A 13,213-nucleotide genomic window follows, 5' to 3' on the forward strand; every position below is an offset into this window, starting at 1 on the left:
TGATAAATCCAGCCTTCTTGTTTCTCGCCGCGGCCCCCAGTTCAGTGTTCACCCGGACACTTCTACAACACCACCACTCACCGCTGCATCCGGTGCCCCATGGGCACGTACCAGCCTGAATTCGGAAATAACTACTGTGCTTCCTGCCCAGGAAATACGACAACAGACTTTGATGGCTCCACAAACATTACCCAGTGCAAAAGTAGGTCTCTCTCTCTGAGCCTTTTCACTGTCCTGATCGAGAGGGCAAGAGCCCGGGCTCAGCCCAGCGCGGGGAGGACCCAGGATTCATCCAGAACTGTGTGGCTGCGGATGGCCATCGCACAGCCACGCGGGTCACTGCAGAGGGCGGGTGGGCCTGAGCCCCGGACTTAGCGATCCTGGTCGTGGCTGCTTCCCCAGGCCCTCACCTAAGCTCCACCTGCCTTGCCTTTCTTTCTTTCTTTCTTTCTTTCTTTCTTTCTTTCTTTCTTTCTTTCTTTCTTTCTTTCTTTCTTTCTTTCTTTCTTCCAAGATTTATTTATTTATTTGAAAATTAGGATTACACAGAGAGAGGAGAGGCAGAGAGAGAGAGAGGTCTTCCATCCGATGGTTCATTCCTCAGATGGCCGCAATGGCCGGAGCTGCGCCGATCTGAAGCCAGGGGCCAGGAGCTTCTTCCGGGTCTCCCATGTGGGTGCAGCCAAGGACTTCGGCCATCTTCTACTGCTTTCCCAGGCTGTAGCAGAGAGCTGGGTTGGAATAGGAGCAGCTGGGACTAGAACTGGTGCCCATATGGGATGTCGGCACTTCAGGTCAGGGGATTAACCTGCTGTGCCACAGCGCCGGTCCTCTGCCTTGCTTTCCTCCCAGGGACCTAATGTCGGCTCAGCCTTGCCCAGCAGGCACTGTTGTGTGACTGTGTTGGTGCCGGCAGAGAATGCCATCATAGCTGAGCTGCAGGGCACCCCAACTGTGGGTTGCAGATGAGGAGAGGCTTCCAGAGGGCGAGAGGAGGTTCTGATGGGGGCAGTGGCCAGGCACAAGAAAGAGCTTTATGTCCAGGAGCAGCTAGGGCCAAGAGCAGATGCAGGAATGGGGACGGACTTTGGGCAGAGACGCCCAGACCTGAGCAGAGAATGTATTGGTGGGATCCCCTGGTGGACCAGGAAGGGAAGCCTTGAATGCCGTCCTAAGGAGTTTGACTTGTATTTTCTAGAAAGAGGGAATCAAACGACTTGAAGTCTTACTGTTTGGGGTTGTAACCATTATGTAAAACTCTCCACTGAAGGCCAAAAGGAAATCTGCACTACTTCCGTGTCATTAAGGCAGCAATCCAGGGGAGCGAGGAGGCCGCCCCAAACTGGGGAAGCTCAAGACTGAGGGGCAGTGAGTTTGATTTTTATGGCTGAGTGGTTACCTATCCTAGTGAAGGCCTTGGACCCGCATCCTTGGCAGTTTGCATCTGCTTTCTTGTGAGCACCTGCTGTGATGGGCAGCTCGCTCCTCTCATGATTCTCTAGCCCAGGGGCGGGGAGCGTACAGAGCCCACGGAACCATTGGTTTTGTCATCAGGGCAACCAAGGGCAGGACCTGAAAATCAATAAGTCTATAGCGGGCTGATTTTTAAGTGGTCATTTTGTATGGCCTGGGAATGATGGCATACATGTCTGGATGTGCCCTGGGAGATGAGACTTTGGGGAGCTGCAGCGTTAGAAGGTTCTTCCTGGAGCCAGCATGACTGTGCAACCTTATCTGCTGTGCCCTGGGGTGTGGTCCTCCCAGTGTGAGGGCGCTCTCCACCTCGCCTGGCGCCCCCAAGCCCTCTTCTCTCCTGAGAGGAAGAACCTGTTTTCTACTGGCAATGGTAACTCCCAATTACTGTTGGAGAGGAGAAAACGTATCCCTTCAACATCTTCCCCTGCACGGGTCTCCCTGACAGCGGTAGGCAATAAGCTCCCAGAGGCAAGGACTTGTCTCTCCTGCTTCTGTGAGAGAGGTGGGTCATGTGTGTGTGCATGCATGTGTGTATGGGTGTGTGTGTGTGTGTGCCTGCATGTGTTTGTGTATATGGGTATGTGTGCACCTGTGTGTATGTGTGTATATGTGCATGTATGTGTGTGCATGCGTGTGTGCACCTGTGTGTATGCATGGGTGCATGGGTACTCTTTGCCTCTGACACCAGAGCTAAATAGCCACCATGCTCCATACCAACTAATAGCTCAGTGGAGCTCTGTTTCCCACCAAAAGTGTGAACTTACGCGGAGAGAAAAGTGGGAAAAACACAGCTGTCTTGTCTTCAGCAAAGGTCTCTCAGAGTCCAGTATTCTCTCCTGCGCAGTGAGCTCTGCTCTGCCTGTGCTGACCCACCTGGAAGCCTAAGTCAGGGCTCCCCTACAACTTGGACTTCGTAAACAAAATTTGAAAGCCCAGTTTGTCCTCTCGCTCACAAGTGCCTGCCCTTGACCTTGAGCATCTTCAGGCTACTGAGAAAGCAGGGCCTCAGGGAACTCAGAGGACTGGACCCTTGGGGGGAGTTCTTGGGGGTGGCTCCTAAAGGGTCCCAGGGCGTTGAGGGACAGGCTCATTCCTGTCCTTGGGACCACGACAGAGAGGCAGTGTCCTGTCTCCCTAATTCACCGCGTTTCCTTTTCCAGACAGGAGGTGTGGAGGGGAGCTGGGCGAGTTCACGGGATACATCGAATCCCCAAACTACCCGGGCAACTACCCCGCCAACACCGAGTGCACCTGGACCATCAACCCGCCCCCGAAGCGGCGCATCTTGATCGTGGTCCCCGAGATCTTCCTGCCCATCGAGGACGACTGTGGCGACTACCTGGTGATGCGGAAGACCTGTGCGTCTCTGCCCGCTTCCCTCCCCTCCCGAGGCCGGCCGGGAAGCCGGTGGCCTGCTCCCCAGACTTTCAACGTGAGGAGTGGCCCTAGACGGGCACATGGGCTGACAGAGTTTGCCAGGAAACACAACCTAGAATAACACCACACCCTGGGGCCTCTCCTGCGCCCCCAGCGGTGGCTCGGTACTGCCCTCTGCAGTTCAGTCTTGTCCTCTGCACTCTCTGGCGCCTGTGGCACCTTTCCATAGAGCACAGCCTGCCAGTGAGCCTCAGGCAGTGCTGGCCCTAGACGTGGCCTCCCCCTCAGTAGCAGCTCATGGCTGGGGGCTGACAAGGCCAAGGGCACGGTCTAGCCAGGAGGGGCCCCTCCTCCTATCCTGACTCGTGCCCCTGTGTCCATAAAGGGATGCCACTGTCAGCACAGCCCAGAGGCAGTACAGTACAGTGAGTGGGCTCTGTGGCCAGTCCGCCTGGTTCTCAGTCCCGGCTCCATCTGTTATTAGTCCTGGGACATTGGACCTTCATTCCAAATCTCCCCACATCTCAGTCTCCTCATTGTGTCCGTGGGGGGTCACAGCAGCTGCTACCCCATGAGGTGACCATGAGAACTAAAGAAGGTCCGATCTGCAAGGCACTTCCAACAGCAGTGGCGCACGGAGCCCCTGTGTTAGTGCTGGGTGTTGTTGTCAGGGCTGACATGCCTGAGGCCAGGTGTAGGTTTGGTTCTGATTTTGCCACATACTGGCTGGGTAGCCCTGGGCAAGTGCTTAACCTCTCTGTGAAAGAAGGAAGCATTGCAACAACGTGTGTGGCTTTCAGAGGGTTAAAGATGACGCAGCCCATGGAGCGCTTAGCACAGCCTGGTCTTAGGAAGCGGGCAGCAGGCACTGGCGATTGGCACAGGTTAACCGTGGGTCAGCTCTGCAATGTGCAGGCCCTCGCCCCAGCTCCGATAAGGAATGCTACAGCCTGGGCTGCTGCCGGCTGCCCAACCACGCCCTTTCAGGCTGAGCGCCATCACCAGCAGAGGTGACTCTGGTTCCAGGACTTCGGCTTAAGTGATGGCTCGCCTGGTTCTGGAGAGCTCCTGAGTGTGACTTGATTTGTAGCTTGTGTGTCTGCCTGCTCAGTGATGAGTCCTGAATCCCTCCCCTCCCACTTCCCTCGCAGCCTCCTCCAATTCCGTGACAACCTACGAGACCTGCCAGACCTATGAGCGCCCCATCGCCTTCACCTCCAGGTCAAAGAAGCTGTGGATTCAGTTCAAGTCCAATGAAGGGAACAGTGCCAGAGGGTTCCAGGTCCCGTACGTGACGTACGACGGTAAGCGCTGGCAGCTCAGGCTGAGGCACGTGGGAGGGGCTTCTCTGCTGTGGCCAGAGCCGACTTCGGAGCCAGCTGGCACACTGCTGACAAGCACACGTGCTGGCAGCGTGAGGGGAAGGCGCACTGCTGACTCCCCATGCTGGATTCTAAGCAGGCATTCGGGGACGGCGGCGGCAGGGATGCAAAGATGCTTTAGGGAATACATCAAAAGTGAGCCTAGCTTGGTGGGTAAGGCCCTGGGCGCTGGGGTTGGGCTGCCTGGCTACAGTCTCTGCTGTGACTGTGTGTGCCACTGTGTCTGTGTTTCCCTTCTGTAACCTCATTTTCTTAATGCGTAAGTGAGGTTAATCATTGGACTTAAAGTGAGAGTTTAAGGAGCATTCCTAAAGGACCTGATGTAGTGACCAGCACATAGTAATTGCTCAATAAATACGAACTTGTGATTGTGGCGTTTATCACATGGAATCCTGGGAAAGGGAAAAAGACCCAATTCTGGTCCTGGCTCTGGCACTGATTTTCTGTATGATCTTGGGCAAGTCAGACGACTTGTCTGGTTTCATCTTGTTCATATTAAATGCAGACGCGGCCCCTCTGAGCCATGGGACCCTAATTAGATGGGAGAGACTTGTTCAACAAATATTTATTAGGGGCATAAGATGAGTTGGGCCTTGTCCTTGGGGGATCTCACAGTCTAGTGGGAAAGGCTGTCTGTTAATTCTTGAACTTAGCCATTCATCCATCCAACAAATATTCAGTGAGCATCTACTATGCCAGCCATTGGCTAACAACCTGCTCAGTCACAGAGATGCAGCCACGGGTGGGGAGCCTTTTTTCTGCCAAGGGCCATTTGGGTGTTTTTTTTTTTTTTTTTTTTTTGACAGGCAGAGTGGATAGTGAGAGAGAGAGACAGAGAGAAAGGTCTTCCTTTTGCCGTTGGTTCACCCTCCAATGGCCGCCGCGGCCGGCGCGCTGCGGCCGGCGCACCGCGCTGATCCGATGGCAGGAGCCAGGAGCCAGGTGCTTTTCCTGGTCTCCCATGGGGTGCAGGGCCCAAGCACCTGGGCCATCCTCCACTGCACTCCCTGGCCACAGCAGAGGGCTGGCCTGGAAGAGGGGCAACCGGGACAGAATCCGGCGCCCCGACCGGGACTAGAACCCGGTGTGCCGGCGCCGCTAGGCGGAGGATTAGCCTATTGAGCCGCGGCGCCGGCCCATTTGGGTGTTTGTAACATCATTTGTTGGCTACACAAAATTATCAGCCTAACAGCCTGCTGTCAATTTATTGAACTTTGAGTCCCACCTACAGTTGCCTGGGCAGGGCCAGACCAAATGGTTTTGTGGGCTTCAAATGGGTGAGGCTGGATGTCCTGCACCCTCAGTGAGATGCTACAGCAGGGCATGGGCAGGGTACTGTAGGAGCAAAGGACAACAGGGAGCAGTTCATTTTCCACGGGCTTTTGGAAGAAATAGAACAACGTCTTGAGGGATTTAGATCTTGAAAGAATTCATAAATTTGGGGAACATAAACAAAGAGGAAAAACATTCAGGAAGAGAGAAAGGCCGAGGCCAAAGCAAGAAGGATGGACGACCTGGCATGGGTGGGACAGATGAATAGTCTGATCTGCCGGTGGGTAGGATGCCTGGGGGCTACCGTGGGAGAGGAGACTAGAAGGGATGAAGACAGCCATGAAGAGCCTTGAGAGCCAGGCCTGGAAGGATAGACATCATCTTACGTGGCACCATTGAGTGTTTTCAGGCAGACAAGAGACACAGATGTCTGGGAAGACAGTACTCTAAAAATGCTTCACGTGGATCTGTGTCACATGTGGCAGAGGCTAAGGTCAGCATTCCTGCTCTGCTGTTGCCTGAAGGGGAGTCAAGCCCCGCTGTGAAGGCTCTGAGTGTCCAATGCCTGGGGTGGACACAGGGGCCTCCCACATGGCTCCAGGGAGGGCCACAGAGAGCCCCATCTACCTGCAAGCAGGCAGCCAGCAACCTCCTCTGTGGAATTAGGAAGGAAGCAAAAGAGACACTGAGATTGCAGAATAAATATCACGGAAGTGCACGCTGTAGCGTGGCTGTTTCCCTTTTCTTTTTTCTTATTTATTTATTTATTTATTGACAGGCAGAGTTAGACGGTGAGAGAGAGAGAGACAGAAAGGAATTCCTTCTGTTGGTTCCTCCCCCCCCCCCCCAAAATGGCTGCTACGGCCAGCGCTGTGCCAATCTGAAGCCAGGAGCCAGGTGCTTCCTCCTGGTCTCCCATGCGGGTGCAGGGCCCAAGCACTTGGGCCATCCTCCACTGCCCTCCCGGGTCACAGTAGAGAGCTGGACTGGAAGAGGAGCAACCAGGACAGAATCCGGCGCCCTAACCGGGACTAGAACCTGGGGTGCCGGCACTGCAGGCAGAGGATTAGCCAAGTGAGCTGCGGCACCAGCCTTCCTTTTCTTTTTTAAATGATTTATTTATTTGAAAGAGTTGAGAGAGAGAGGGAATCTCCCACCTGCTAGTTCAGTCCCCAGGTGGCTACAATGGCCAGGAACCAGGATCTTCATCCAAGTCTCCCACATGGGTGGCAGGGGACCACACACTTAGGCCCTCTTCCACTGCTTTTCCCAGGCCATTATCAGGGAGTTGGATCAGAAGTGGGGCAGCTGAGGCTCAGACCAGCATCCATATGGGATGCCGGCGTCGCAGGCGGCATCTTTACCGGCCGTGCCCGTGTCAGCCCATTATGGCTGTTTTCAACTCTGCTCTTGTGACACAGCAAAATGTTCTTGGTTGGTTCTTTTTAAAATTATTTTAAAATGTGCCTTTTTTAAAAAATAAAATATTTACCTATTTATTTGAAATGCAGAATTACAGAGACAGGGAGGGAGTGAGGGAGAGAGAGAGAGAGAGAGAGAAACAGAGAAACTGAGAAACTTCTATCTGCTGGTTTACTCCCCAAATGGCCACAACAACCTAAGCTAGGCCAAGCTGAAACCAAGAACTCCATTTGTTTCTCCCACATAGGTGCAGGGGCCCAAGCACTTGGGCCATCCTCTGCTGCTTCCCCAGGTGCATTAGCAGGGAGCTGGCTCAGAAGCGGAGCATCTGGAACTTGAACCAGTGCTCATATGGGATGCCAGCATAGCAGGTAGCTGCTTAACCAGCCCCTTCCTCCTTTTATTTATTTATTTTTTTAAAAAGAGGAATAGCTTGAACTGGGGAAGTAACACATAACCCTGGTTAGACCCATGAAAGTATATCTTGTATGTGTCAAAATAGTTGCAAGCTGCTTCTTTAGCCATTTAGAAACCTCCTAGGTCTTGCTGAGAGTCTGTTTTTTAAAACGTGTATCACATCAGCTGTCCACTCCCAGAAGTACAGCTAGCACACGGGGAAGGTGCCGCTGAGGCCACTGGAGGCCTTCCTGCTAGCCACTGCAGAGCGATGAGGACTGCAGTGGTGGTGAGCATGCCTCACCCATCCCTGGGGACCAGGCGCGTGCTCCAGTGCCTCTGACAGGGCACATTCCTCACGACCACCCCATGAAACCGTCACAGATGAGCCACTCGGGCTCAGAGATCTAAGTCAAGGTCACGGCGTGACGGAGATGCAGAGCTGGGATGGACACAGGTCTGTGGGAGCCCAGTGCCTGAGTGCTGAGCGTCAGCCCTGCACTGCTTTTCTACAGACTTGAGCAAGTGGGGAGACACAGTGGCTCTTCAAAGCAGAGGAAGTGGATGTGAAAGGACAGCAGTCTGTAAGCGTGCGGGATAGTGACAAACGGCTGCCCAACACAGTGACAACACAGCAAGCAACCTTGCCAGTGGGAAACCCCAGCATCAGAAAGCGCCATTTCTCCAAGGCAGAGATGTTGCAGCGAGGGATTCCAGGTTAAAAGTGCTTGTATTCTGATTCACGTTTTGTACGCGCTGAAATAAAAGGCTAGGAAGAACAGTATCACAGTAAGAGCACCGGCTCTGTTGCACACACAGCAGATGAGCCACTGTGAACCTTGCGCTGTTAATTTCCATTTGCCATCTCCTGGAGAGACGCTGTTCAAGGGCTCCTCCCACACAATTTCCGTCATGTTCTTATCATCTGTTTGGCTCTGTGGCACATGATACGCATACAAAGAGGCATATTTTTTTTTAATGTGTCTGGAATTTGGAAAAGATTGTGCTTTAGTTACAGCTTGATTTGAATTACAAGTGCAGGAGATAGGCTAGACTGTAGAGGGGGAGAATTTACATTTAGAGAAGGATTACCATGTGCGTTGCATTTAATGGGTATGCCAAGACAGAAAATGATTAATGAGAGAGAGGACATGGCTGTCTTCCTCCTGAACCAGCCTCATTCTCTAACCGCAAGCCCATTCAAATGGGGAGCATTGCTTGGTGGGCAGGAAGCTGGATTATTTTACATAATCCAAAAGCAGAGAGGAAGAGAAGTGCGGTGGGGAGTGGAAAGGGAAAGAAAAGCCTGGATGAAGTCACCGTGGAATGAGTACAGAGATCCAGGACTGAGCCCTAGACCCCTACAGAAAAAGATGGGGGAGAGGAGGCCACGCAGGGAGCTGAGGGAAGGAGGGGATCGAGGAGGAATATGGGGGGGGCGGCTGGTCTAGGCTATTCAGCAATGCGAAGGGTCACTGTAGACCTCAACAAGCAGTTCTAGAGGGGTAGCAGGGGGCACAGCTGCTTAGACTGTGGGCGGCAGAGAAGGAAAGATGGCGACACGGAGAGACAGGGCGCCGGCATTGTTTCCAGGGCTTCTGCAGCAAGGGGAGCTGAGAGGCTGGGTGAAAGAGGGAGGAGGGTTTTTAAGCTCAGAGACATAAACAATATGTTTGCGTGCTGATGACAGAGGTCAGTTGAGAGAGGAAACCTTATCACAGAGGAAGGTGGGAGCCAGGACCACTGGAACAGGTCCTTCATTTGGCGAGGGAAGATGGACCCGGTGTGGAGGGATCACAGAGGGTTCAGCTGAGGGAAGAGGCAGCACGAAAAAGGGGTGCTCAGGACTGCCACCTGCAGTGCTGGCATCTCATATGAACGCCGGTTTGAGTCCCTGCTACTCCACTTCCAGTCCAGCTCTCTGCTAGGGCCTAGGAAGGCAGTAGAGGATGGCCCAAGTGCTTGGGCCCCTGCACCCCTGTGGGAGACCAGGAGAAGCTCCTGGCTTCAGATGGGCACAGCTCTGGCTGTTGTGGCCATCTGGGGGAGTGAACCAGAGGATGGAAGACTTCTCTATCTGTCTCCCTCTGCCTCTCTGTAACTCTTTCAAGTAAATTAAATAAATCTTTAAAAAAAAAAAAAAAAGAAGAAAGAAGGGTGTAGACATGGCTGGTGGGGAGAGGAGGCGTGGGAGTCGACGCCTAATTGCCTTCTTGGGGTCAGAGCAGTAGGGGTTCTGGAGGCAGCTACAGAAGGGGTGTTGCTCAGTTGTTCAGAACCTTCCCCAAAATGACAGAGCAAGCTGGCACAGAGCTAAACCTTAAGAATGCTAAATATGGGCTGGCGCCATGGCTCACTTGGCTAATCCTCTGCCTGTGGCGCTGGCACCCCGGGTTCTAGTCCCGGTTGGGGCGCCGGATTCTGTCCTGGTTGCTCCTCTTCCAGTCCAGCTCTCTGCTGTGGCCCGGGAGGGCAGTGGAGGATGGCCCAAGTGCTTGGGCCCTGCACCTACATGGGAGACCAGGAGGAAGCACCTGGCTCCTGGCTTCGGATCAGCGTGGTGTGCTGGCCGCAGTGGCCATTTTGGGGGTGAACCAACAGAAGGAATTCCTTTCTGTCTCTCTCTCTCACTGTCTAACTCTGCCTGTAAAAAAAAAATGCTAAATATGTCCTTTATTGCAACAGAGGACTACCAGGAGCTCATCGAAGACATAGTCCGGGATGGCAGGCTCTATGCATCTGAGAACCACCAGGAAATACTGAAGGTGAGTGCGTGCAGCAGGCGGACATGGCGGGCGGCAGCGGGGCTGCTGCCCCGCCCACCCAGGCCTGCCCCGGCCGACATGGCTCACACCTGTGCCAGACTGCACTTTGCTTAAAAAAGAAAAAAAGAAAAAAAAAGTTCTTGTCTTCAGTGTTTTCAAGTGCAGTTGTGCTGTTCACTTTGGATATCTGTGGAAGGATCAAGGAAAACTTGCTAATACATCCAGGCTGGTGGCAGATTAGCGCTTCCCAGTGAATTCTAAATAGTTGAGGATTGTTGGTTCCTTGTTCGTCCTACTTTAAGCCTAAAGTTTACAAAAGCTTGGATGCTTATACGCAACTGGCAATGGACGCTTGTCATGCCATGGGCCCCATACACGTCCCCCAGATCCCAGCCTCGCAGCTCGTCTGGGCGAGAAAAAGAAAAAAAAAAGCTTTTTGTACATTGAATTTTCTTTTATAGCAGTAACATGTATGTCTTGTAGATAAGAAAAAATTAAAATGGCTACATACTGGGTCATTGTGGTTCCGCTTGCAAAATGACAGAGTGTTTCAACGTTCTGGCCTGATAACGAATTCTCTTCTCCCTAGGATAAGAAACTGATCAAGGCCCTGTTTGATGTCCTGGCCCACCCCCAGAGCTATTTCAAGTACACAGCCCAGGAGTCCCGAGAGATGTTCCCAAGATCTTTCATCCGGTTGCTGCGTTCCAAAGTGTCCAGGTTTCTGAGGCCTTACAAATGACTGTGCCCACAGCAGCTCTCAGCGTGAATGTCCCACTGTGGGCTTGGTGGGACAGTGCCGCCTGCCTCCTGCGTGCCAGCACATGGTCAGACATCACTGCCTTCACTCCCAGTGACTCATCACAGTTCAGTTTGTATAGATAATACAAATATTTTGGTAAATCGAACTTGGTCTTTCTTTCCGGGCATGGCGGATGTGGACGGAGAATGGCCTGAGTGGCGCTGACTTCTCACTGCTGCAGGCAGGTGTCCCGGACGCAGCAGGGCTGGCTGAGCGGGACTGCAGCCAGCGCAGGTGAGACTCACCTGTCCTCTTGGCTCTTGCTCCTCCCCCAGGAGTCTGGAATGGAAAAGAGGACCTAGAAGGGGCTGCCCTGTGTGAAACTTCAGCTTCCTCTAGCCTGGCTGGCTGTCAGGGAGCCCCCAGGGCTCACATGCAGGCCCCGACCGGGTAGAACAGACGAGGAGGAAGGGAGGGTGAGCCCTGCATGTGCCCTCTGCCACCCTGGCACCCGGGAGGACCCTTTCTCCTCTGTCTTCTCCTAACTGTGTGATTGAAGTTTGCTCCCAGGAGCTTGCGTTCTTACAGTATTAAAGCAGAAAGAATCACAACTAAAAAGATAACCAAGCACATCCCGATGTTCACCCACAGGCAGCCCCCCTGGTTGCCAGCTCCCACCCACAGCAAATCCACAGCCTTCCACTGTGTCCTTAGGTGAATACTGCGTTTGGCTTGGAGGGTTCCGGTGGGAGTGAACTCCTAGGTGGATGAACACCTGCAGTCGTGGGAAGATTCTGTCAGCCCTGAGTCGCTCCTGCCCAGGGCCCTCCTCTCACAGTGGGCTTCCCACCAGAGAAGTTCTGGGGTCACCTTCGCCTTCCTTCCCCACTCTCCGAGGGCAGAGGCCGACTGCTCGGAGGACAGCCGCGGGGCTGCTAAGGGTGCTCTGGTTTTCTCATGGTGCCACCCGGCCTCTCCGTGCCTCGGTCATCTCACTCTGGGTCAGCTGCCGGGACCCCACAGTCACTTTCCCCACATGAACTTGGGTTTTCAAGATTACTGATTTTTCAAACATTTGAACAATGGCCCGTACACAAGCGATTCTCTGCACCGAAGTACTAACACGGGTTTAACAAGTGCTTTTGAAGAAAAAGATTACTACATCATTGTTGAACTTGCTTTTCACCTGTTGGGCTTTTTTTTTTTAAACCTATTAATAACATTGCTTTAAAAAAACCTAATCAAACTTCTTTTTTTGGGTGGGTCCTAAAAACCAATTTTCACATTTCTTTCCAAAAATTTAAACATCTTCATTTTAAAAAAAAAAAGATTGAAATGAGCACTTGGAATTTGTTACCCTGGAACTTGCCCTACATTGCTGAGTCTAACCGCAAGGTGGAAAATCAAATGTGACACACGCTGAGTCAGAGAGGGGACTGCTTGGAGGGGAGGGAAGGGAGGCTGCGCCTTTCCTCCAGCGCCTTAGTAGCTCTGTGCACGTGACTTCTGTTCCGTCTTGCGATCTCACAAGACTGCAAAGGAGAGGAGTCCTCTGGGGTTGGGGAGGAGACTGTGAAAGCCTGGCTGCTGGGACGCATCCTCGGGGAGCCGCCGGAACTGTGCCCCGGACCCGCATAATGCTTCCTCTCTGTGCCTGTTGGCCACCTTAGCAGATGCTGTCTTCCTGTTTTGTTTTGTGTTTTTTTTTTTTTTTTTAAGATTTATTTATTTATTTGAAAGGTGGAGTTACTGAGAGGTAGAGAGAGAGAGAGAGGTCTTCCATCTGCTGGTTCTCTCCCCAAATGGCTGCGGTGGGCAGAGCTATGCCGATCTGAAGCCAGGAGCAGGAGCTTCTTCTGGGTCTCCCATGTGGGTGCAGGGGCCCAAGGACTTGGACCATCTTCTACTGCTTTCCCAGGCCATAACAGAGAGCTGGATTGGAAGTGGAGCAGCTGGGTCTCGAACCAGCGCCCATATGGGATGCCGGCACTGCAGACAGTGGCTTTATCTGCTATGTCACAGCACCAACCCCTGCATTCTTGTTGAAAGGCTGGCTGGCTGGGGCTGCTGTCACCAGCTGCTAAGTCAGTAAATACGGTCAAACACCTGCCTTGTGCCAGAATTGCACATTGGAAAGACAGACCACATCCACACCCTCACAGAGCTTACAAGTTAGAGGGGCAGAGATAACCACTGCACAAATAAATCTATGCAAAAATATCAGCTAATGGAAAATTAAAATAGGTTAATGTAACAAATGACTGCCTGGCTTTGCAGGCTAGGGACCTACGGACTGTAGATGGCCTCTATGGGGATGACTGAGCTGAAGGCCAAGAAGGAGCCAGCCTTGGAGAAACCAGGGCCAGGGGAAAAGCATTCCA

At 52.9% G+C, this 13,213-nt stretch overlaps 1 protein-coding gene across 5 annotated transcripts in view; it reads left to right on the forward strand.

Moving 5' to 3' along the window:
• The window catches only part of SCUBE2 (signal peptide, CUB domain and EGF like domain containing 2), a 71,837-nt gene extending 60,839 nt beyond the window's left edge, over nt 1-10,998 (forward strand). For all 5 annotated transcript variants that reach the window (XM_051824145.3, XM_051824154.3, XM_089329143.1 and 2 more), the window contains 5 exons: nt 41-202; nt 2,637-2,834; nt 4,005-4,157; nt 10,011-10,090; nt 10,680-10,998. In XM_051824145.3, the coding sequence (XP_051680105.1) occupies nt 41-202; nt 2,637-2,834; nt 4,005-4,157; nt 10,011-10,090; nt 10,680-10,832 (746 nt within the window). In that variant the 3' untranslated portion in view covers nt 10,833-10,998. The remainder of the gene's footprint in view (nt 1-40; nt 203-2,636; nt 2,835-4,004; nt 4,158-10,010; nt 10,091-10,679) is intronic.
• The last annotated feature ends 2,215 nt before the right edge of the window (nt 10,999-13,213 follow it).

The sequence above is a fragment of the Oryctolagus cuniculus genome, chromosome 1 (genome assembly GCF_051225735.1).
Source record: "Oryctolagus cuniculus isolate XC-2025 breed Fujian yellow rabbit chromosome 1, ASM5122573v1, whole genome shotgun sequence".
NCBI classification, from domain to species: Eukaryota; Metazoa; Chordata; class Mammalia; order Lagomorpha; family Leporidae; genus Oryctolagus; species Oryctolagus cuniculus.